Below are 26,739 nucleotides of genomic sequence, written 5' to 3'. Positions count from 1 at the left end.
ATTTTCCAATGAACCAGGTAAAAGTAAAGGGAGTGCAGAAACTGGGGTCTGTGTGTGTGGAAAGGGAGCAAGGGAACTGACAAAGGGTCTTCAACCTAAAATATTAGCTCTGTTTCCCTTCCCACAGATGCAGCCTGGCCCGCTGAGTATTTCTCGTTTTTATATAGGTGACCTGAGGCTCTGGCAAGTGGAAAGGGAGCAAGGGAAATATCATCCAGTGAGCCAGATGGGATTTCTGAATAGTCAGATAGTGGATTATTGGCATTTTATTGCTATGTCAGGATGTCTAACTAGCTCGGTTAGACATCTTGACAGATCTCAAGTATGAGATCAGAGTTGATGTGTGTCCTGGATATGCCACCTACCAGAATATATTCCCCATAATGCATATGCAGTAAATTTTCAATTGCATGAATGAAAAAGTTGATTAGCTTTTGAGCAACTTTATATTTCGACAAGTTTAGCAAATTTAATACATTAGTACTCTTCTGAAAAATTTAAATAAAAATTTAATTAGAATTACTGCAAGAAGAAATGGTGGCATACGTTTTTAGTATGCCAGTGCTAACATCACAGTGGTACATGCAAAAACTGCCAAGACTTCTTTTCTCATCAATTTCAATAGGAGCAAAAGCCCTTTCAGATTAAGACCATCCTGATCATCAGTGCAGCTGGCATTTACAATGGAAATTCTTAGTAAACACTGGCACCATTTTCAAAGGCGAGCTGAGGGAGGTGGTTTGGTTTATTTGCTGGAAAGCTGACAGATTTGATTTTGCACATGTACACACACTCAAACACCATCCCCTTGTCTCCCCCACCACACACAGCCCCAGCATTGAAAGTACATAACTTCCAAATGTCTCAATAATATACAGTAACTCATCATTAGTGACAAGAGGCAGCTATAGTAACTGTGGTATAATATCATCAACATATCCTTTCAAAATATGGCCATCTGCTCATATACCAATTTGGACAGCACACATAAATATACTGGGTAGAGGAATGTACAATCTGCAAGAGATTGCACAGAAGAATAACCACATGTGAGGTGCCTACTTTCACCTTAAGATAGAGGCTCACTTCACACTCATTTGTGGCTGACTTCAATCATTTTTTCCCCAAAGATTTGGCTTTCCAAAGCAACTGTACAATGCAGGTATACTCAAATTAGCAGGACTTCCTGATCAGTTATGTGAATTAGTTTAACTTCAGTGTTCTTTTTCTTGAAAGACTGGAAAATGTTATAATCTTACTATTCTAACAACGCCAATTAGAAAATAAGTTGGTCTTAAAATATCATTTTTTAAAAACACATTTCAATATCCATTTTTTTTAGAATGCTCACAAATGCTGTCAGTGCTGTGTCATTTACTGCAATTTTACATTAGATTTATGCAGGTTGTAAGAGCATCAAACGCTAACATGGTATGATTTTACCATGCTATCAAAATTCTACTAAAGAGCAGGATAATCTTCAGGGAAAAATGAATCTCATAAAAAGCAGAGAGACATGCTAGACATGAGATAATGAGACAATCTTGCAAGAAAAAAAAGTGTTCTCAGATGTTAGTTGTGTCAGGGAGACTACCACAACTCAAACTACTAATCCTAAAATGCCTGTCACAAGGGAGTTATATTCACTCATGTTTGAAACATGCACCATTGATCTGAACACTCTTTGTCTGCTGCTTAGTATCACACTTTTTATTGTAAATTGCAGTATAGTGGGAATGATTGGGCAAGAAGGATTTTCTACAGATTCAGTTGGCGGGATTAACTGGATCAATAGGCCAGAGATTCTCCTGCCTGCATTACTGAAAAGCAAAATTTGGGTTGATTTTGATTCCATGATTTACAGTTTAAGGCAAGGTATTTCCTCAGCAACATGAATCAGCAAAGTCTTCTAAAATATAAAAACAGCAACAATTTAAAGATGAAGTCTTTCTATTCCAAAATGACAAGGTATTTAGCCACTGTAATCACTTCCATGTTTAAAGAAAACGTCTAAGGTAAAAAGTTGCCCTTGGATACATGATGCAATACTGTTCTCAATCTTCACTCTGCTTCTAAAAATTTGGTTCCATTGAAAACAATAGAACCAAACTGCAGAGATGTGATTCTACAGGTTAATGCTACAAGCTGCATGTTTGATGCATGCGACCAAGGATGAATTTCTCATCCTTTAAGACCTGTTGCCACTTCCCACATCACACATTTATTCCTTTATCAAGAGTTCAGATAACTTTCTACCAGACTATGCTGCTCTTATGTAGGGTTAAAATAGCATGAAACTCTCAACTTCAAATATTGCTCCCTCCCTGTGGGGAGCTTTCATGAGTTCAGGATTTGAGTCCTGAACAAGAGGGTAAAAAAATATATGCCTAGTGACCACCATCACAACTGTGACAAAAACAAGAAGTCCCAGAAAAACACAGATGCAAAAAGAGAAATTAACATTTAAGATCTGACCTTTTGCCAGAATGCAACATTTTCTGGTTTCTAGCCTTAGAGTTTTTACCCTTATTAAAGCTGTGACTGACACATTTGAATGCCAAGGAAACCATCGATTTGAATCAGTGGGTATTACAAAAAGTTCAAAACATGACCCTATAAAACATGTCACTGAGATATTATAGCTTGAAATTTGCTTTCTGACTCACTCCTTTCCCCAATTATCAATTTTTATCTGTCCCCTCTTGTGAATTACATTCAAACATTAATTTTCATAAAATCTAATTTTATCATCTCATTTGAATGACAGCAGTTCTGACAGTGCTGCGTTCTCTCAGGCCAACACAACTTTCAATTACAAATTGAAGTTTGGACCTCAAAATCTGCTTGGGCTTCAAGCATATAGTTCAAGGGTATTTATCATTACCTTTGAACCTTATTCGTGATGGGTTCCAAGATTATATTGTAAAATTTATTCTTGCAGGTTCACACATGCAACCATCCTCTGGAAAGAGGACATTTTTCCAGTTTTAAGATCTTGTTTAAAAGAAAAAACTAAATTTTAGCTGCAGAATTATGGAAGTAACAATATCTGACCACTTCCATTCACTAGCATGTCTGACTCAGAGAGGACCTGGAAGGAAAAATACATTCTGTTTAATATCAGACTTTTCACTTATCATTTGGTCCATTATGTCTGTGCTTCTGAGCTGGACTTTACGAAAGTATTCCAATATTAATTCTAAATGCTTTTCTTTCCTGAAGCTTTGTATTTTTAATGCTTCAAATTACTAGGATGTTCAAAAGCAATACCTTAAAGATTACTCTGTAGAAATGAATTGGTTATCTGGTTTGATTAGGTATCTAGGTTCACTACTTTAACATTGCTTGAACACAAATTCCTCGGAGTAAAATCTAGATAAAAATAGCACAGACAGAAGTTTCACCCAATTGTGCAAATCAATGTTGCTAAAACATATACAGAAGGTAACTTCTGCCTTCCAGCAGTGCTAATACTTTTCCTTTAAACTCCTTTAAAATACAAGTGCAACTCAACTGGACTACTTCCTTCAAACAACCAGAGGCAGACACCAACCTTCTTTAAAACACTGTCTAGAGTCTCCGGACGACTGATGTCAAAACAGATTAGCACTGCATCTGAGTCAGGATAGGCCAGCGGGCGAACGTTGTCATAATATGCTGATCCTGGAGGGGACAAAAAAAGCAAAGATGTCAAAATGGGATGTAGAAGGTGAGTTATTTTATGCAGGCCCTGTCATGACTAAGCGATATATAGTTTATTAATAAAACAAATGCACTAAACAGAAATTTTCCACAGCAGGATGTAGACATCAGCAAAACAGAAAACTGCTGAGCATATCATTTGTCAGAAAGCTTTATGCTTGGATGAGTACACCTGTAAAACAGCAAGTGAATGGCACATCAAATTACACGATTATATTGGCTGGCTAATAGATGCAATTGTTTATAATGAGGAAGAGAGTTTGAAAAATAAGAAAGTGAAATAAAATCCACTTTATCAAATCATAGGTTTTCTTTTTTCTACCATTCACCATAACAGCTCCAGTAAAGGCATCCTGGATGCCTTTAAAAGCTCCAGTAAAGAAGGTATGCTAATGAAAACATGCTAATGTTCTGCTCAGAGGACCATCACCTTAGATTCAGAGGCACTTGAAACCCAATGTGAAGCAGACCAAGGAAATTAAATACTGGTTCAAGTTGGGGGAAGGACTGTGGGAGGGGGAATGTGGCTCAGGAGAGAGAACCGGGGAATGGGATAGATCAGACACTGCACAAAGCTGGACATCAGTGATCTAAAAATCCAAGATCACAGAAGTGATGTTGGAGAATGCCTTGTATACCTCTGGATGTTACTGCAATATAGCATGCCCACAACTTCCTAACCCATATATCTTTTGGAATGTGGGAGGAAACTGGAGCACCCGGAAAGCGTGGCGACGCTTGCGGGCTGCCTCCAGAACACTTCGCAAAAGATGCATTTCACTGTGTGCTTCGATGTACATGTGATGAATAAAGATATATCTTATCTATCTTATCATATCCAGCCTCCTCCCCTCCTCCAATTTCCGGCATGTCTGAAGCAGGAACGACATGGAAAGAAAAGTCAACCTTTTCTTTATACCTGACCTTTCATTGAAATTGAACCTCTTGTGTAGGAAGACATGGCATTACGTAATCCAGTTCCAGGCAAACAAAATTAAATATGGCGACCACAGCCAATGATCCAGTAGCCAAGACATTTTAATAATTGCTGCTGGAAACCGTAATGTTTTGGAGCTTAGGAAGACCAGAATCAAATTCAAATGAACAGTGCACCTCACCTTTTACATGCCAAGGGTAGTTAAGATCTGCCATCAGCAATCTCCAGCCAAGATGACAGTTTCCAAGTTTGCCACCCACATTAACAGGCATTTGGTAAACACTAAGATGGCCTTTGTTGACATGTCATCTAATGGGAAAACTTATGAGTGAAGCACGACATCGAATGTGTCCAGGTTGCTTTTTACACTTGAAGAATCTGACCAGCCACATCCCAGTGAGTCACCCTTCCAGTGGTGATAAGATTTCTCCATCAGGAGTGCATGCGATGACATCATTTTGTTTTTGGAGCAGTGCAAGGAAAGCCGAGTACATTTCCTGCAAAGTGCCATCACTGGATGCCCCTGGGATACCATGGTCTTGCAGCACAAAACTGGATGGGAATGACTACCAGGTAAGTGGAATGTCTACCCAAACCTTTGATCCTTCCCTGCATTAAATTCAACTGCATACCTCATCATCACCCACCCCCTCCCACCAGTCTGGTCTCCAGCAAGCCCCGGACTCTGCAACCTGCAAAATCCCCAATTTTTTTTCCCCTCCCAAACCAAGCTGATCTCCTGGACCTTCATTCCCACCTCCCTCAAACACTCATCTGCAGTATTACTAGTCCCTCCCCACCCCAACTACCCGCACACAGGAGAATGTCAGAACATTTCAGCAAGAAGAACACTACTTGTTCTTCTTGCTGTCTCCAATGAATTTGCTTCCCACCAACTCCCCCAGCCCCCTTGCCTGACCAAACCAAAACTCAGCATTGGCAGAGCAGGATCGGTGGTTGCTTGTTTTTTGCTCTAGATTCCAGCATCTGCAGTCTCGCGTCTCCATTCAAATGTGAAAACGTGCATCATCCAATGGTGTGACAGAGGCCTGAGGTGCAACCAAATTCTGTTATTGCAACATTGCATCTAGACCTTCCCAGTACCATACTTTGTACAATGCACAATGAGGCATATAGAGTTTAGACAAGGTGCTGTAACTAACCACCATTTTACATCTAGCTGGGCAGCTGTTTATTAACAAAGTTTTTCCATTTATATCAAAGCCATTTTTGTTTTCACTACCATTTCACTACTAGATTCTGGCCAATGTAAATGATTGCTGAAGGTTGTCAAACTACAATCAAAGTCATCAACAATCCAGTCATCTGAAGATTTTCATGATGGGCATCACACTCCAGATGTCACTCTGTGTAAGGCAGTAAATCACAACCGGCATGCTTAGGACTTGTGCAAAAATTGCAAACTAAAGCCAGGCATTTATGGGAGACTTTTTTCTGATCCTGAGGAATCTGGTCTATCCCTCCAGAGAACATAAGAACACAAGAAAATAGGAGCAGGAGTAGGTCATTCTCACCCTTCATGTCTGTCCAGTCATTCAGATGTTCATGGTTGATCTGTCCCAGGCCTCAGTTCCTTTTCTTTTCCAGTTCCCCAGAGCTCTCTATTACCTGATCTTTCAAATCTTTATTTATTTCCTCTTTAAATAAATCCCCACTGATCTAGCCTCCACAGCCCTCTAGGGTAGACAATTCCAGAGATTCACCACCCTCAGAAAAAGAGAAGTAAAACCATTCACAAAAATTCTACCAATAATACTTTACTTAAGAGAGTCTATTTTGACAACTTGCCTATTTGGAATACGGACCACAGCCTTCAAAGTATAAACTGGATTATAATCAAAAAACCACAAAGGTCTACCAGCCAGCACTACCACATCAGGTCTATTGGTATTGGTTAGTTTATGTTCTTCCGACAGAGAGGCTAGTTTTCTCTTATTTCAGATAAACTGAAGCAATCAATGTGGAAAATAATATTATTGATTAAGGAGTGCAAAGACCTGTCACAAAATATTGATCCAGTTTGAATTATTTTATGTTCTGAAGGTGAATAGGACCTTCATTCCTTTAAAGAGAGGGTTAGTAGGTGAATTCGGCTAGTGTAAGTTATGTGTGGGTGAGTGGTAGAACCTGGGAGAGTGGATGGGAATGTGGGGAGAATAAAATAGGATAGAGTAGGATTAGTGTAAATGGGTGGTTGATAGTCGGCACGGACTTTCATGGGCTGAAGGGCCTAAGAACTAAAAGAAAAGCCATTCACTTTAGATGACAGCATTTACTGCTCCTCTCTCATCAGGATGAGTCCAGATCTGTGGTTCAGAGCCCTTATCATTCCTTGGTGTCCTCTAGTTCATATAATTCAGAAATTGGCATTCAGTGGAATTGGATGCAAATAGACTAAGGAATGGGAGATGAATGTGTTGTAATGTAAATAGCCTATCAAGCTGCTCAGAATGCTACCACTGATCCAAAGCTAACTCCAATAAATGCAGAGAAGCTGAAGATGATATTGAAAAGATGAAGACAATGTTATCAGAACTAACATGATGCCTTAGTGAACTAAATATTACACTCCATCTCTCTTATTAATACCCGTGGATTAAAATAACTTTGCAATTTCAAATAACAGATAACCAAAAAATCTAGTTTTCTAACAAACTCATGAAATTAGAAAAGGAGATTTTTTTCCCCCAATATATTACCCTACGCGATGAAGAGTACTTTCCTTGAAACCATTAAATGAAGCATTTATTTTCACTTGGAAGTGAAAAACAGGCTGCATTATTCTTCGTCAAGGTCATTTTTGACAACCTCCAGGGAAGACTGCAGCAAAAAGGCCAGTTCTAGATAACTTGCTATTTACACAGAATTACTGGATATTGGAAATCTTCTCAAAACAAATCTATTATGGATTTAACTCTGACAGCAACTTTGCTGAGTAAACTGACATACGAGTGATTTTGGTACAAAAATACATCATATTTTATGAGATTCATTCAATAGGAGACTGGGGTTGGGCAACTAAATAGGCAGCACTGGAGAGAGAAAAATCCATCTTTGACATGTGTTGTCTATCTTTAGGTAACTTTAGATATATCTGTCTGAGCTGTCTGACCAGCTGGATTGCAAAGTCTAAGGAGATTTTAGATCTAGTCATGTAATCCAAAAATCCAATGGATGGTGAATTGTGGAATTTAGGGAAATTATTTGAACAGCTCCATTGCAGGAAGGATAGAGAAGACTCATAATACGTGATAAAAACAGAAAATACTGGAAACAGTCACCAGATCAGGCCATATCTCTGGAGAGGGAAACATAGTTAATGTTTCAGGTTAATGTTTCAACAGAACTGCTTTTGGTTCATTATATATAGATGGTCTTCCTTAAGTATATTTGGTAAAACTGATAGCATCACACAATTTGCACAATGCAGTTAAGGCAGTATTGATTTATTATGTACTTTGACTTCTGGGGAAAGATTTTTGCTTTTACTGCCCAAGTCTTAAGCATTGCTTGGTTGGAAAAAGCGAATTAGCAGTGCAGACTACATTAAATGCAAGGAACATACTACAGCTGCTGTTGGAGATTCCAAACCTTTGCTTTCCAAGAATTTATTTTCTACAGTGTCATCAGGATAGAGACAAAAGTCTACTTCTCAAGTCTGAGATCAGACTGCTGGAAACTATGGTTCCTCAGTACAGAACCCTAAATCCAGCAAAAACACTGCAATACCTAACTGTGGTATCTAGAACTAATCAGGTTAAAGATGAGAGTGCTAACACAAAGCTAAATGCAAGACAAGTACAAAGGTAAGTTTGTGGAGTGCCAGAACACATATCAGGCAAGAGCAATCAGAGTGGCATCATAAATCATTCATTTACTTAATTTCACTATAACTGAAGTCTGTACACTAACATGGGAGGGTACTGGGCAATAGGCCAGGATTTCGGGTGCAGGGCGGAATAGAACAATGATTAATTTCACAGCAGCCGCTAAAATATACATATTGGATACCCAATTGTTAGAGTTTCAAATCTACATTTTAGAGGAACTGGTTCTTTGAAAATTCAATAATTTGCTTTTTAAAGACAGAGATAACATCAGAATATTTTATGACTGCATCAAAGATCAAAGTTGTCTTTGTCTAAAATAAATTTTAAAACTTCATACAGAATACCTTAGTCCAATAAACACAACCTTAGCTATTTGTAGTGGTTTCAGTGGAATGAGATCTTGGGACCACGCCATAAAACTTAAAAACTAATGAGTTCTAAGCTATATATGTGTGGCAGCTACACATAAAGGAAATCTTGTTTGAGAGGCTGAAGAAAATATATGTATGCATGGGACAATGAATTAATTCTGACACCAAGATAGTGGCAGGTAAAATAAAATAATTTTGCAGGTAAATATATTTCCATTGGTTGTTTACAAACTAAAAAAACTTCAATGTAGATCCAATTTCAATTAACCCTTTAAACACTCCGCTCTTCTGCATCAGTAAGCATATGCAAGAAGAGCTAAATTCAATTTAATTAGCTCAGTGAAATAATTCATATAGGATGAGTTTGTATTTCATACATTTAAAAAACAAGAGATTTCCATGACTGTTAGGAGTGCAGTGATAAAGAAATGCTGTCCAATTCTAGGCATTTTTAAGTCAAGTTTTCTTTAATGAGCAACATCAGTATTTTAGAGGAATGCAGAGCCTTGAGAAGGGTCCTGATGAAGGGTCTCGGCCTGAAATGTCAACTTTTTTCCCCTCCATGGATGCTGCCTGACCTGCTGAGTTCCTCTAGAACTTTTTGTGTATTGCTCCAGATTCCAGGATCTGCAGATTTTTTATTTCAGGGCCTTGAGATGTTATGTGCACATTTAATTATTATAAAAAAAAATGAGAGCTGTTAACAAAACTTTACTAAACCATTCCAACATCAATCAAGTACAAAAAAAAATAATTATATAAATGACTGTCAGTGAAATGACTGCCATCAGTGCTAATCCTGTATCATATTCCTTTCTTAACTGGAGCTACAAAAGTCTCTGTTAAAGGACTGGACTGAGAAAGTTAGGCAAACACAAGAATTCATAATGTGGTATTGCTGAGAGTTATTTTTTCCTATACCATCAATGAATAAACAAATGCACAATTCTGTAAATATAAAATTTGAGATTTCAATAGATTATTAATTTAAATATTCATAATGTGCTAATCAAGAAAGATGCTAATGGCAGCCATATTGCAGTATCAGCCTCAGGGCTTTTATTCTATTCTTAATCTTCTTACAGAAGGAATCATCGCTGAATACCACTCATTCATAGTCACTGGATGGAAAGAAATAAAGAAACAATGACTGGCATTTCTATAGCACCCCTCATAACCTCAGCACAGCTGAAAACACTTTATAACCAATGAAGTACACGCACAAACAGCAACATTACCAGATAATCTATTTTTGGTGGTGTTGATTAAGGGATAAATATTGGTTAGGACACCAGGGATAATCCCACTGCTCTCTTTCAAAATGCCACCATGTGATTTTTACATCCATCTGACAGAGTACACAAGGATTCAGTTAAGCGTGAAATCCAACTCCAACACACCACTGCCAGGGCAATACTCCTTCAGTACGCACTACTCTCACTCTATCTAATGTGCACAAGTGGCTAGAGTGGGACTTAATTCCATAATCTGCTGGATCACTGGCAACATAAAATCCAGATGGAAATGTGATGAGGGAGTTCTATCTGCCACACAACTCTTTGGGCAACTATCTTTCCCCTGAACTTCTCTCTAATTGTTTTCTTTATATCTTGCTCCACCGACCAGAAATTAAACTCTGGCTGACCTCACAATCTATTTGCACAATTCTTCACAGTGGGTACCTGAGAGGTGGTCTCAAAGGAACAGACCAGGTTATCAGTTAAACATCAGCAAGCCACAGATTACCTGCAGTACCTCAAGAAGTCAACTAGTCTTTCCTGAAAGGCTCACACACAAACACTCTGGCTTGCTGGGGAGATGCTTGAAGTTCACCTTTATTTGCTCTCTCCGCAGCATCAACCATCCTGCACGGCAATGCTGGAGGTCTGGAAAGGCTTGATTGGAATGTTAATAGTCTTTTCATTCTTCAGTGGTCAGCACTTTAAAGAGAGCCATTTCTCACTCATTGTATGATGAATTTATAGTCTTTACCCTGGCTACAGAAAAAGCCAGTCAGCACCAGGTAGACCTTTCCTTGTGGCATTTATTATTGTCCACGAAACAAAATAAATGTTAGAACTTGAAAGCTAAAGGATGGGAGAAATACTGCACACTCCAGCAAAACACTTGTGGGTTGGCAGTTATATTGCTGATGTATTGTGTATTTTTATTGTTCCCCTGGTTTTGTTGAATGGGTCCAACTGTACATATTTTTATGTGCAAATGGCTGCAGACAAGAAATTTTTATTGATGGTTTACACCTACATGTAGGATCGGTTCGATAGAAACCTGTTCTCAGTCACTTGTGCCAAATGCACAATATGGTAAAACATTCTTTTTGCATGGAAATACAATTCTATTGATTTCAATGGAAAAGAATTTTCAAAGCTAAGTACAATGTGCAGCTACTACCATGTTGTACATGTAGAACAAGTAACCAGGAATGAATTTCTTCCTCATCTTTCACTGGGCTGACTTTGAATGTGGGAAAAGATCAACAAAATTTCATGACAAACAGTCTATAAATACAAAACGTGTAAAATAAAATTTAAGAGCTTCAATTACACAGAAAATTAATTCTGTTAATATTTAATTTCCATGCATTTAGTTGTCTTTGATTAGACATTGAACATGGGCAAATCTAGGGCAAACAGAATTCAACATGAGAAAATGTGAGGTCATGGACTTTGGAACAGGGAACATATATTAGAGTTGTTGGAAACAGGATCAAGGGATTTAGGTATCCATGGACACAAATTACTACAAGCTAGTGCACTGGTACATAAAGTAATCAAAAAGACTAATGGAATGTTGCCCTTTATCTCAAGGGGTTTGGATTATAAAACCAATGAAGTGACGCTTCAGTTCTATAGAAACATGGTCAGACAGCTTTGAAGTAGTGTGTTTGGTCTGGGCTTGGAATTTTGGATTGGATGCCTTGGCCTTGGAAAAGATGTACTGCAAAAGAATTACACTGGAACACTAAGGGTTAAATTATGAGGCCTGGATGTATTCCCTTGAGTTTAGTGGATTGAGTATTAGTGGAGTTAGTGAACTCCAACTTAGTGGAGTTGTATTTAAATGGTAAGACAGAATCCGGTGGATAGAGAACAATTGCTTCCTCTGACAGTGATTTAGAACAAGAGACCATGATCTTAAAATTAGATAGACCCATTCAGGATTGAAATTAGGAACCACCAAGGCTAATGTCAAGCTAGAACATTCTCCTTCAAAGGGCTGTAGGAGCTGAGTTCTTTAAAAAATTCAAAAATGTTTAAGTATATTTACAGAGATATACAGCAAAGGTAAATAGGACTCAGCTGCAGATTAGTCATGATCCAACCAAATGGTGAACAAATTCACAGAGTTGAATAGCTGTTCCACTGCATTTCTTAATAATGAAACTTCCTTCCTTCTTAGTCCAGAATTGAAGATGCCACTTTATATTGGAATGCTACAGATATAGGAAAACCCATGTCACCTCGCCTTAAAGTACTGAGGTGCAAACATAAAGATTCTGTCAGTCAGCAGATTCCAGCTCTGAACTTATTAAGCGTTGCCCAGGAATACATTGTAATGATGCATTAATCAGTCACCATGTGGCACCCCAGTGACTGCTTTGCTTGGGGTCTGCCACTTGTAATTTCAGTATTGCCTGAGCACACAGCATCCGGAGAGAAGTCCTATCCTCTGTGCGCTGTGCCTGTACAAAGCACATGAAGGAAACAGGCAGGGGCCAGGGTAGAATCTGATGGCTGATGAGGTGGGGGGAAGGGGGGGTGGAGGCAGAGATATGAGGGAGAGAAGGGATGTGAGGTTGGTGGGAGAGGAGATGGGGCAGGCGGGGATATAGCAGATCAGTAAGGGTGATGGGGGGGGAAGGGGCCTGTGACAAATATCAATTTTCCTACATGCTTGTTAGGGGTGGCACGGTAGCGTGGCAGTTAGCGCGACACTATTACAGCGCCAGTGATCGGGGTTCGATTCCCGTCGCTATCTGTAAGGAGTTTGTACGTTCTCCCGTGTCTGCGTGGGTTTCCTCCGGGTGCTCCAGTTTCCTCCCACATTCCAAAAGACGTACGGGTAGGTTAATTTGGGTTTAAAATGGGCGGCGCGGACTTGTTGGGCCGGAAGGGCCTATTACCACGCTGTAAATAAAATTTAAAAAAATGTCTGGAACCATGTCCTTTTCTAAGGGGGACCTGTAAATAGCAGAAACAGGAATCCTGATGCAATGTAACAGCACACATCACAGCTCCAAGCATCACACAATAATCAGCATACTGTGAAGACAAAAGAGAATTCAGATGCTGGAATCTGGAACAAGAAACAGAACGCTGAAAGAACTCAGTGGGTCAAGCAGCACCTGTGGTCGATGTTTCAGGTGAAGACCCTACATCAGGATCCGAATCAGCACATCATTCAGGTTGTCCTTAAGCCAAACGTTAAGATTTGCAATTTCAACACTAATTCCTGGGAAGCTGTTGCCCAGGTCCACCTCACATTGACTAGTGCTACAACAAGTATCTCAGTGGTGTTAAACCACATAACATCAAAGGAAACAGAATAAAAAAAACAGGAGTAGCAGAATCAACATTCTGTGGACCCAATCATTGAGCCAGGCCCACCTTTCCCACTCAGAAATATAATGTCCAAACAGCAGCAAAATTTCCCAATCCTGGCCTACAGATTTCAGACAACAAATAAAATATTCCTTGAAAAGCAAGCAACTTCAGTTTGGATGGCTTGCCATAACTGCACACAATGATTTGTCCTGTTGAGTCTTCAAATGTTTAAAATCTCTGAACAAGCATTTCCAATTGCTTTTATTACATAAAACATACTTTTGGAAAACTATTGTCCTCAGTAATGAAACAGGCTTATACCAAGCAGGTCGACCCTTGTAAAATCGTTTGACCCTCATGAGGAACCAAACTTGATTTTAAACGATTCCATTTACCGAGCCGTATCTCACTGAAATTTATCTTTACAATAATGAAACTGTTTTCATTTCCCTCGGAGTAAGAGGAATGGCAATTGTTCCACCGCTACGCATGAGAAATTTCTGAAAGTATTGTAACAGTGTTATTTGGGAACGTGCAACACTTTGTAAAGAAAGTGGAGCCGTGCCAGTGACGCACTGCAGATCCAAGTAATCCTTCACAAAACAGTGATTGAGTGGGATCATTTTAATCTGCCATACCAGTTATAACTAAACTATTCAGTGAGCGCTGAAACTGAAGCAGCTCCAGCTGCTGCAGTTGAACAAAAGGCCAACACCCCACTCGCGGTCCGAGGACACAAACCAATGCATTTATCTTCCCAGCAGTTCCTTGCCAATGTTAAAGTAGAACTGACAACTGGAAATGGAGGGAGGGAGAGAGAGAGAGAGCGTGTGAGTGTAAGAGGGGAGAAGGGAGGGCAGTAACAACGGTGAGGGAAAGGATTTTTTTTCAATTAACTGAATATTTAACGTCTCTGCAAATTCATTAGTTTTCCAACTTCCAGTAATTCAATTAAGCGCATGTGACCCGTCATCATTGTTAAAGAGAGAGTTGGACCGCTTTGAGTTGCTGGATTTCTTCCGCGGCGTGCCATAGCAACACTCTTTCTACCGGATAATAATGTATAAAATTGTTCCTTTGTGGGAAGGTGGAGTGAATAGCGCGAGGAGGCCCGGCAGAATGGAAAATAGACGCACAACCAGTGAAACCATTCTGCTGAAGCCTGGAACTCCTGTGAGACTGGGTGCCCCCGGCTGCATCTCCGCAGAGTATCGGGGGCCAGGAGCAACAATGGCACAGTATACCTCACAGTGTTGGGGCACCACTGAACCGAAACAAGCGCAATAATACCAGACACTGTCAATTATTACCGCTTTGGATTACTGACGAAAATTATGTCATAAGGCGTTTCATTTAAGAAATAAGGTACTTTAGTTTCCCCATTTCTAGTCTGGTGTTTAGTTTTAAAACTTTCACCGTTGTGTTTAGATCCCATTACCGCTCGGTGTACTCCAACCCTACACGAAGTCTCTGTGCTTCTGCAGACACTGCGGATTTGAACAGAACTTCACAATAGTTTTACATTCTGCTGATTTTCCCGAGGATCATTCCGTGGCTGAAACTCCGGACTTCCTCACCTCAACCTGCAGACTCAGAACCTCTCCCTCCTCCCTTAACACACTACCTTCAATTGCCTTAAAATCTACCCCTTGTAACAATTTTTTTGATGATCTTTCCTAATATTAAGATTTTGCTAAAGCTTGTCTTGGGACTGGCGTGAGACTTTGATACAACAAACTCGCATTGTAAATGCGAGCTGTAGCTGCGGTGGTCCCAGTGACTGGGGTGAAACAAAGGCGGACTGGTTCCCACACGCAGACAGCAGTAGCGCATCCCATGGGAATGTCACTGCTTGGGGCTGGATTTTCCTTCGTGGTACGACCCAAAATCAAGAGTTTGAGATATGGAAATAGCATACGGAGGCAACGCCTGCTCCCTCAAGCAAAGAGGCAGAGAATTTTCCTCTCCCACCCCCGGCAGGAAGTTTGACCTGCTACCCTCGCCTGTTCTGCTTTTAAAACCATCAGGGGATCGGGGCCTGGGAAACTGGGCCAATTCTGTTGCCTCTTGGATCGACTGTCGCTGCTCCCTCAGGGACTCTGGCACAGAGACACAAGAGACTGCAGATGCTATAATCTGGGAGTAAAGAAAAAAAAATCAGGGTCTCGACTCCAAGCGTCGCCAATTCCTTCCGCCCCACAGATGCTGCTGGGCCCGCTGAGGTCCTGCAGCTGGAAGCGGGTGGTTCTAGGGTTGGAGGGACAAGCAGCCAGTAACGGGCCCCTCTTCCTCTGCTCAGACCCCCAATCTCCGGCTGACTCAGAGAACCTCCATAGTGACTGCTCGAGATAGTGTGGCAGATGCAAATATTTTTATTTCCAAAATTAAATTTTATTCGTAATAAAAAATATATACAAAAGAATAAACAATGCAAAACTCTTAACATTCTTCGTGTAGTTTGGTCAATGCATTCAGTAGTGTTAAATCATATTTTTACATAGCATCACACAAATTACTGGAGGAAGTCAGCAGGTCAGGCAGCATCTATGGAGGGAAATGAACAGTCGACGTTTCGGGCCGAGACCCTTCTGTTTCCTGTCCTGATCAAGGGTCTCAGCCCGAAATATCAAACTAAAGGTCTCCGCCCGACCTGCTGAGTTCCCCCAGCGATTTGTATGCGTTGCTCCAGATTTCCAGCGTCTGCAGTCCCTCCTGTGTCTCCCGTTTACATAGCACCATTGCCACTCACGTGGCTCCCTGGCGTGATACACCCTTCCACTGTTTGAGGGGCTTCCTGGCCGGACTCAGCTCCTCGATGTCCAGTAGCTGACGAACGCTAAACTGTGGTCCTTCACCACAGAGCCTTTGCAGATGTAAAGCTGCAGCACAGCTGAATTTTATCAGCCAGAACTGCAGAGACACTTTGTAAGACGAGGAACACATCCAGACCACAGGGCAACCCTATATGATGGCAGATGGACTTCTGAGTTCACACCTGCCCCCTGTAGGTAGTATTTATTTCTGCATTTGTTTCTTCATTGATTTGGACACTACACCGCAAAGGGCACTTTTTCTTGCAGAAAGGGGAACTTCAATAAACTCTGGATTAGTCTTGTATGTTAAATGCCCGTTAAAGAGCATGGTCAAGAAAAAATAAACTTAATTTATAACAAACGTTTAATCCTGTTGTTGCAATAAAGCAACAAACAATTTGCTGGAGGAACTCAACGGGTCGAGCAGCATCTGTGGAAGGGAAGGAGTCGTGGACGTTTTCAGTCGAGACACTGCTCAAACTTCTGAGTTCCTCCAGCAGTTGGTTGCTCCAGACTTCAGCATCTGCAATCTCCTTTACTATTTTGCTTGAAGTGGCAGACAGCAATGAGCACCTGGAGTGTTACTGGCACCATTGGTATTTGTGGCATCCAACATACATTGGCATTATCATGTTACCAAACATTTAAAATTATTTAAACCATTGAACAGATCTCAGAAGCCTGGGGTACCAGTGGTGTCTAAAGACTATGAATGCCAATTTTACCATTGCCTTACCTCATGTATCCATTTTTTTTTTATCCAGTGAACTGTAACAAGGCAAATGCCATCAATGCCAGTTCAGGTACAAGGATGAGGTTATCAAGGGCATGGAAATCCACCCCACCCTAAATGATCCAAATAACATGAGCTATACATGAAGTGCACAAACATTAACATTACAGAACACACAAAATGGTCCTCAATAAAAACCCAGCAAACTTAAACCGCCCTGCACATACCTGCATTTCAGAGAAAGCTGGATAAGTACATGAGGGAAAAAGGAATGGAAAGACAAACTGCCAGGTTAGAATGAGGTAGAGTGGGAGAAGGCTTCTGTGGCATAAACATGTATCAACTGGGACAAATGATTATTCTTTGCTGTAAGTGTACTGAAACCAAAAATACAATATTTCTCCTTTCCTGAATGCATTAATTCTGCCCTGCAATTCCATGGTTTCTGGACACTCATTGCTATCTTCACTAAATGTATGGACCAGTAACCATAGACAGTGATTGAAAATGAGTCTTGGAAGGCAATTTCATCCCATGTGGTGTTCCAGCTGAGAATGATGAGTGCTTCAGGCATTATCCAGCAAGAATCAAAGATGCTGTTACTCCCACTATATCCTAGAGGGGAAGCTGTATACACTTAACACCAACTGCAGGGTCTCTTTCTGTCACCACTTGCTAAGACCAACCAACTCAGCACCAACCGAATGACTCATGCTGATACATTCATTGCAAAATTCAGCTAATGTTAAAACATTTCCCTTAAATCACTCATTAAAACAAAAAGCTTGTCGCAGTGTGTCAGTTTTCTTCAAATGAGGCAGTCACAGCTGAGAGACATGATTTTATACACCATCAACAAAGGTATTTCTTGAAAGAAATAAATATTAAAAAGGATTTCAGAGCTGTGAAATACAATAAGTGCAAACAATAGAAATTACCTCCTGTTTTTGATGATTTCACAGCTGATTGAAATAAAAGCCTACTGGGTCATTACTGCTAAAACCAACCCCCCACAACACCCAGTGAATAACGAGGAAAAAACCTTATTCCCAACAAATCTGATAATTACATGACTTGGCAGAAAGGACAGTCATATCTGTCACTTGGCAACGTTAAAGATTGCACTGACTGACAGGCCTGTCTGACTGGCTTGCAAACAAATAGATGACAAATAGAAATCTGAGATTAGTTACAATATGATTGAACAGTCAAACCAGAACTAGTCTTAGAACTACATGTGTGGGTGTATGCACGTGTGACTGCACGTGCATGCACATATGTGTTTTTGTGTGGGCAAGAAATAATTAAAGCGCATGATACATCCAAATAATCTTTTAATTTGGCAACTGTCCAAAAACATGATTTAATTTGGCTCTCATTATCAGTGCCTAATGGGATTGGAGTGTGCTGGGAGTGTGAGACTGTTACATCTAGCACCTGAACATTATGAGAAAGCACAGTCTTAATGAAGAAAGCCATGGACAGACTGTAGAGATGAAAGATCTATAACAGACAAAGCCATTCCAAACAGTAAGACTGGTAATACCTTTGAATGTACTTTTAATACTAAATCAGCTGAGCTGGTAAAAGAATCTTAAATGAGCGATGAGATACCTTTTAGCAATTACTATGATGAGAATTTTATTAAAAGCAAACTGCAGTACTTCCTGAGTGTATTAACAATAAGTTTACTCAATAAGTATGTAAAATTATGAGAGGCATAGATAGTCAGGGTCTTTTTCCCAGGGTGGAAATGTCAAATACTAGAGGGTATAGCTTTAAGGTGAGAGGAGGACACAGACAGTGGTAGGTGCCTGGAATGCACTGTCAGGGAAGGTGATGGAAGCAGATATGATAGCAACATTTAAAAGGCATTTAGACAAGCATAAGAACAAGCAGAGAATGGAGGGACATAGACCATGTATATGCAGACATTGTTTAAATTGGCATCATGGTCGGCACAGACATTGTGGGCTGAAGGGCCCATTTCTGTGCTGTACTGTTCTATAAATGTGTTGTAAAACTAGGAAGTTTAACAAAGCAGTAGATATGTTTTAAGGAATTCACACAGTAAATCTACCGTGCATTTATTGATTGGTTTCCAGAGGTTAACAAACAACCAGTTAGGAATTGGAGGGGTATTTGAAAATAAATAAAACATAGCTCAATTTGCTGAAAAATATAGTTCTATGTCTCCAATCTTGGGTCACTCTCCAAATCAGATACAGATACCAATGTACAGATACCAATGATCTTTCTTATGAAATATGCATGAGAAGGAAGTGATGTGCATGCTTTTTCATACAGTGGTACACAGTAATATGGTATTGCCTCGTGTGACTGAATGCAGACTTCTCAGTGATAGATTGACTGAAGTTTACCACAGAAGGCAGGTGCCAGTTTAATCATGGTTCTTTTAAGAAGTTTTAGCCTTTCATGTGTGGAATGCGACTGTCAAAGCAGTTGGCAATCAAATCTCATTAAAGCTAATTTTCATAATACAAATACATATGTCTCTTTTTCTCTTCATTTCAATGTTCTTCTAATGAACAGCTGCCAACATTCATGCTATCCTGTCATCAAGAGACAAATTTACAGATGATACCCTCATTACAAGAGTGCATGTTGGCTAAAATTGCGACCTCAAACATTACACCATTTTTAACAGAAGGTTTACTCTGCTATCCACTCCACGATTGGTGGCAGCATCTTTAGTCATAATGGTTCATTTCTATGGGTCTCATTTTAACCTCACAGAATCCAAATTTACATGCCCTCTAATCTCTCTCTTCATGGTTTCCTACTATTTCTCTTTCCTAACCCCATGAAGAGTTTTAGGACCTTTTCTTAAAGGTGCTCTGTCAATGTAACTTGTTACAGATGCAGGATCCCCATGGATCAGGGGGTGGGGGGACCTTGAACATGACTGTATGTAAGTACATACGGCACCATGTGCCTTTTGTAAATGGACACTGTTTAACTTTTCAAAAAAATCAAAAGCCATTACAGCCATGATGAGCCAAATAGCCACTTTGATCATCATTCAATGACAGTGGTAGGTCAAAGGAAGGTGGTATATATATTGGTGTCTTGAGTTTCAAGGAGCTTGGACCAGTTAGAATATTCTGACCAGTGCACCTAACAAGAGCAGTCTCTGCAAGTCTGAAAAATCCGGCTTACAATAGAAGATGATTAATATATTTCTGATGAGGATCCCACCATGCATCAAAGAGACTTTAGGCAGAATTGGGTTTATAGTGAACTCACACACTGAGAATGCAAAACATTGTCCACTGTCCCCTCACAAGTTTTCCAGAAGGTCAGTAAAAGACAATCCACTCATTGTTTATCACGCTTTTCTGAAGGCAATGGCTGTTCAGGCTTTGCATTCTGGTAGTGCATTACCAGAGCACTGGCAACCTTCCAGCAACTTGTCCAAACAGCCCTCAGGGTTGTACCCCACTCCCACACATGTACAATTTACATTTGGGGGATGCTGGGGAAAATAGGCAGGGTTGGTGGAGAGAAAGTATGATGTTGGGGAGGGTCAGCCTTGAGAAAAGTCCTCCCAAACCAACTGTTGACCAAACTCAACAATGAGCATGAGAAACTGAGTGAAGAGATTTTACCCTCAGATATTTATAATTCCTTGGTAATTCACATGATTGCCACCAACATCCTGCTATTAAAAGATTAAAAACTGACAAAATGCCAAGGATATATCTCAACATGAATCAAGTTGTATTCAGTCACTGTAATTGCAGGTGGTGTTTTGAATAGCCTTCTCTTGTTGGGTTGATTTTTTTTTGTGATGTTCGGCTGATGTTATTGACACCGAGAGGCTACAGTTTGGGGCAAACTGTTTCCACTCTTTCGCTGCTGGTCATGCCTAGTGTCTTACAAATGGTGTACTCAGAGACACAATAATGAGAATTACAAGTGGCTTTGACTATGGCACAGGGAAGTATCATCTGTCACATTGGACTGTTTCTAATATAGAAATTCCCAATATCTGCCTTTCAATAACCTATTAAGATTGTTGTGATTACCATAATTGTGTCTCTCTTCTTTAACTGGAAGTTTGCCTTTGGAGAGAAGCAATTTGCAGGAAAGAGAAATTTGATCACAATGCATGGTGCATAATGTGAAAAGAAAATATAATGTGAAAGGATTTTTACTGCTCCCAAAGCTCAACACTATCTAGGATAAAGTAGTTCACTTGATTGGCACCCAGTTCCCCCTAAGCAATCACTCTCTCCACTGTATACCATCTACAAATTACACTTGCCAAGTCTTCTTCAATTGCACATCTCCACCACTTCAAAGTTCATGGGCAAAAGCACATGGAAAGTCACCATCTACGCATTCCCTTCCAAATCAATCACCATCTTAACTTGGAAATATTTTACCATTCCTTTATTGTTCCTGGATCCAGATTGATTTAGATTTGAAAAAAAATCAAAAGACAGACCTACACCACTTTACAAATTATTCATTTGATGGCACTGCAGAAATTATATCAAAATATTCTTTCCCACCTTCTTTTGCTGTCCAGGAACATTGGTGGAGATCTCCTTGCAGACTTTCCTGACTGGCTGCATTAGCTTTTATAGTTTGGCAGCTATCACACAATAGTAGCAGTCTTATCTCTCACACTGAAGGCTCAGAAGTTCAATTCCCACTCATGTGGACGAGCACTTCAATGCTGGAGCTATGCTACACTGTCACAGATCCCTTGTCTTGCAAGCAGCATCAAACTGAAGCTTTGCCTGTCCTCTCACATGGACATATGATACTCTAAAAATCTATTCAAAGATTGGAGAGTTTCCTCTGATTTCCTGGCCAACATTCATTTCTTCAACAAATGCCTGAAATAGATTATCTGATCTTAATCTTGATGCCAAATGAGAGACTTTGCTTTGCAACAATGATTACCCTTCAAAAAGTACTTCATTGTTGGTGTAATCCTTTGGAATAGCTTGAAGTTGTGAAAACTTAACTAAGTGCAGTTTCATTATTTTACCATTCTGTTTTGATGGAAATGTGTAAATTCCGTTTACCTTCAATAGAAGTGTATGTGGTAAAACAGGAAATTCCCTGTGATACACCATTCAATTTATACCCTCACTTAAATCACTGAGAAGATTTCATTCAAGCTTCCATAAAGCACAAGTATGATCATTGCTTTGACCATAGGAGAATAGGTGTTCAGTCTTTGGTGATGTCCAAGTTGAACATCACATCATGGGAGCACAGATCAGGACATGCAAGAAATTGGAAATGGAATTGGTTTATTATTGTCACATGTACTAAGGTACAGTGAAAAGCTTTTGTTGTGTGGCATCCACACAGATCATACCATACAGAATTACAGTGAGGTAGTAAAAAGGAAAACAAGATGCAGAATATAGCATTACAGTTACAGAGAAAGTGCAGTGCAATTAGACAAATAAAGTGCAAGGGCCATGATGAGGTAGATTGGAGATCAAGAGTTCACCTCTTACCATATGGGAGGTCCGTCCTCTACAATCCAGTGTAAATCACGCAATTGCCCTTTCTGCCAAATGTGTGAGGCACAGAAGCCCCTACACCAATCTCCTGGCATGTCCTCTTTCCTGAGGTTGCTGGTCATAAAGTTTATCTTCTGCAATAAACTCATTGGAGTCACCTCATAACTGCCTCTTCCATTCCTTGTATAATCTCTTCAAATCAGTTTTTAAAATTTATTATTCACTTACAGGATTTGGAATGTCCATAGCTAGAAACGTAAGAAAATAGGAGCAGAATAGGCCAAATGACTGACAGTGGCTTGGCCCCCAACTCCAGTTTCCTTCCTGGTCACCATAACCTTCACTGTATTCAATGACTTCAAAGTATTCAATGACTTGGACTCCACAGCTCTCTGGCGTAGAGAATTCTAAAGACTCCCCAACCCTCGGAGAAGCTATTCCTCCTCATCACCATTAAATGGCCAATCCTTCCTTCTGAAATTAAACCTCTTTCTAGATCACCCACCAAAGGAAACCTTCCCTCAGCATCCACCCTGTTTAGCCCATTCACCACCTCAGGATCTTGTATATTTCAGTCAGATTGTCTCTCATCTTTCTAAACTGCAGAGAACGTAGGCTTAATCTGGTATATGTTTCGTCATTAGACAACTCCTTCATGCCAGGAATGAACCTAGTGAGTCTTCTCTGCACTGCCTCCAAGGCAAGTATATCCTTTCTTAAAAAAGTCTAAATTGTACAAAATATTCCACTGAGTCAAGACTTCCCTACTTTTGACACCACCCCTTGAAATAAAGTCAACACGTACTGTATTTGCCTTCCTAACTACTTGTTGTTACTTTGTGTTTCAAATCCATTACTGAACAAATCTTTGAGAACCTGATACACAAGGCCAGCGTTGCCAATTGTCAAGAGAAATGGGAATATGGAGTCACATGTGGCCAGACCAGATAAGAATGGTAGATTTCCTTCCCTGGAAGAGATAGCAAACCAGGTAAGTTTTCAATGACAATCCAATAGATTTATGACGACAATTATAGATAGTCTTTTAATTCTAGTTTTAATCAATTACTTGAATTTAAATTCCCATGCTCATCTCCAAAATCAATGATCCAGGCCCTTCCTACTGGTCCAATAATTTAACTTGCTGGTTTACTGTACTCAGCCACACACTGATCTACATGTTCTTTTAATTCTCTTAGTCTTTCTATTTGTTTCCCAAACTCAGTAAAAATCCCATAAAAGTAACAAGCTTAAAATATATATCAGTGCAAGCAAACCAAATCACAAAATGGGATATGTTAAAACTAGAGAGCATACATAACCCGTTGATGAAACTAAGAATGATATGCGCATGAATAACACCTAATGTGTTTGTATCGTCTGAATGTTAGAAAAGAAAGCCACTGTTCAATCTTGGATTACAGACAGATGGATTAAAGCACCTGGCAATCATCCCAATATCCCCCAACAATAACAGCCATCGTTGTCCCTCTTAAATGTCAGTATAAATACTCCATTTGAATCAGAGTCCCAAGCTGAGTTTCACTCAGAATTTCTTTCACAATCATCTCTATCTTTCCGGCTGCCAACATCAACACAGATCTTATTACTTTAGATCGGCATGTGAAGGTTTAGATCTGACATCTGAAAGCAGCACTTAGCTCCTGAGAGAAAAAATAACCATGTTCTGGCCCAGCATACAATTCCTTAGAAATACACACAGAGTTGAAGTTTACGCACAGCGGGAAGAACAAAAGAGTGAGTCTGTGTGTGCCCAGAAACAAGCTTTCAAAATCAGTAATGTGAAGAAAGGGATGAGATTTGATACAGCAGTGTAGAGGGACTTTGGAGTGCATGTCCACGTAAAGGTGGTTAAAAAGGCACACAGGATAAGTGCTTTAATTGGTTGACACATAGATAATAGGAGCAGGGAAGCCATGCTGAGTTACTGTGCACAGTTCTGGGCAACACAATACAGAAAAGATGTGATTGGGGGGGGGGGGGGGGGTGTGGGGGAGCAGAGATTTGAAAAGATGCTGCCAGATGTTGCTGTGAGGTGAGACTGACTAGGCTGGAGTTGTTATTGGAGAGAAGGAGGCTGAGGACAGACTTAAATCAAAGTGCATTAAATTATGAGGGGCCTAGATAGACTGAAAAGGGAAAGACCCTATTTCACTCACTCAGCGGAGAGCTAGGGGACATCGGTACAGTTTTGGTGTCAGATGATTTGATGCTATTCCCAATGATGAACTGCTTTAGGTTTTGCTTAAAGGATCACAAACCCTGGTTTTTTGAGGGGTTGGTGGGGAAAGTTTTGAAGCATATACTTACAAGCTGAATTTTGGAATTACTACTTAGAAACAGGGACTTCTCAGCTTTCCAACTAAACAGTAAACAGGCAAGGGTCATCCAAGCTATAAAGTAAATCAATGATGCGACATTTGTTTGCTGGAATTATCCTCAGTGCAGCTGACTTGTGTCAGGGTGAGGGATTGTGAGAAATAGAGGGGGCCAGGAGGTTGGGGGGGGGGGGGGGGGTGGTGCATTAATATTTGGCTTTCTCAAATTTGCAATTTGTGAATTTTTTCTCTTTTATTTGTTTCCCCTGTTTAATATGCCTTGCCTAGATGCAGTTGGGCCCCTGTTTGATCTGGAGTCCAGAAATCACGCAAGCATTAAAGTTCAAATCAGTGAGAAATGTTACATCAGTAGTAAGCACAATAGGACCACAAGGTTTGTGCAACAATGGATTTGAAACCAACAGCAAAATTTGATTTTTGTAGTATAATCTCATTCATGATGAACCACAAAGCAGGAGGTGGCCGTTATCCCCATCATCCCTGCAGTGGCTTGAACAAACTATCCAATTAGCGTCTGAAAGTCCTGCATTTTTTTTTCCTTTTTAAGTATTTATCCAATTCCCTTTTTGAAACTTGCTGTTTAACCTTTCACACATCACATTCCACATCACAGTGAGTGCAAAGAAAAAAGTTCTCACCTCCCTGTGGATTCTTCTGCCTATTATGTCCATTGTGCACCAACTCTCCCGCCGATAGAAACAGTTTCTCTCCATTTACCAAAACCCCTCCTGATTATTAACAATCCCATCAAACTCCTCTGCTCCAAAATAGAGAGACCTAGAAATTCCATTATGCACCATATATAATGCACTACAAGGTATTCTTTGATGTACTGTAATATCATTACACACTACAAGGCAGAGTTTCTTCAAAAGCCCTCCTGCCTTCCATGCCAATGACGTGCATCCATGGGTAGGCAGCTGGCAGATTCAGTGAAGTTCTTACAATCAGAGAGTTGAGACTCATTTCAATGTTATCAAAGGGGACCTGACCATAACTGGCCCACTGTTGGCGTATGTGAGATGTCAAAGTCAACGTCACAGTCAAGCTCACTGTCATCTGCACAAGTACATGTATACACAGGTGCAATGAAAAACTTACTTGCAGCAGCATCACTGGCACATGGCATTACACTATGATGTCCATTTTGCTGATGCATTCTTCTTTCAGCATTCTTTCTTGGCGCTAGCTGCCAGCCCACCTCACTGACAACATTCTTAGGTACCTAGCTCTGGCATCTTCCAGCCCTCTCCCCAACTAAGCTGCACCTAACTGTTGGATTTACTCCAAACCCTACCCCCAACATTACCTCTCTCCCCCTTTTTCATCAGCCTCACTCCAGAAGTCAACCTCCTCTGCTATATCCTCTTTTCCCAATAGTAGAAGCTCTCAGATGAAAGGCTTTTTAGCAGATGAAGCTGACTCTATGGAGCACAATAGCTGAATGCTTCAGAGGGACTTGTCACAAAAGTGGCACAGGCTCCCCACTGAACGCCACCTTAATACATTAGTTTCTAGGCTTGACCATTTGGTTGAATGTCAGATTTGCTATAACCAAGTTTTCCAAACCAAAGGATTTCAAAGTATTACCATCATATATTTTTTAAAAAGCTGAGAATTTTTTTTCACAATGTATGGGTGTAATGGCCTTTGGAGAGATAAATCTCAGTAATGGAAGAACCCAAGGAAAAGTCCATGCATTCAGTTTATCACAATGAAGTTACTATCTGATTAAGCCCAAGACGAACAAAATGATTCAGATGCAAGGTTAGAACAGGTGTGCAATCTGGCACATATACACCTGCATTTACAATGAATCATCTCAATGCAATTTCATGCCAGAAGGATTTTGGATTGACTTCAAAGTTTCATTAAGTTGAATTAATTCAAATAACTT

General features: G+C 40.1%; 1 protein-coding gene across 1 annotated transcript in view; it reads right to left on the bottom strand.

Moving 5' to 3' along the window:
• rnd2 (Rho family GTPase 2) overlaps positions 1–26,739 on the bottom strand; it is a 71,582-nt gene that overhangs the window by 23,422 nt on the left and 21,421 nt on the right. Inside the window, exon 3 of the mRNA XM_052038491.1 lies at positions 3,554–3,663. Within this exon, the coding sequence (XP_051894451.1) occupies positions 3,554–3,663 (110 nt within the window). The remainder of the gene's footprint in view (positions 1–3,553; positions 3,664–26,739) is intronic.

The sequence above is a fragment of the Pristis pectinata genome, chromosome 25 (assembly GCF_009764475.1).
Source record: "Pristis pectinata isolate sPriPec2 chromosome 25, sPriPec2.1.pri, whole genome shotgun sequence".
NCBI lineage: Eukaryota > Metazoa > Chordata > Chondrichthyes > Rhinopristiformes > Pristidae > Pristis > Pristis pectinata.
The sequence above is the reverse complement of the archived record's forward strand: the minus strand, read 5'-3'. Positions and strand labels throughout refer to the sequence as shown.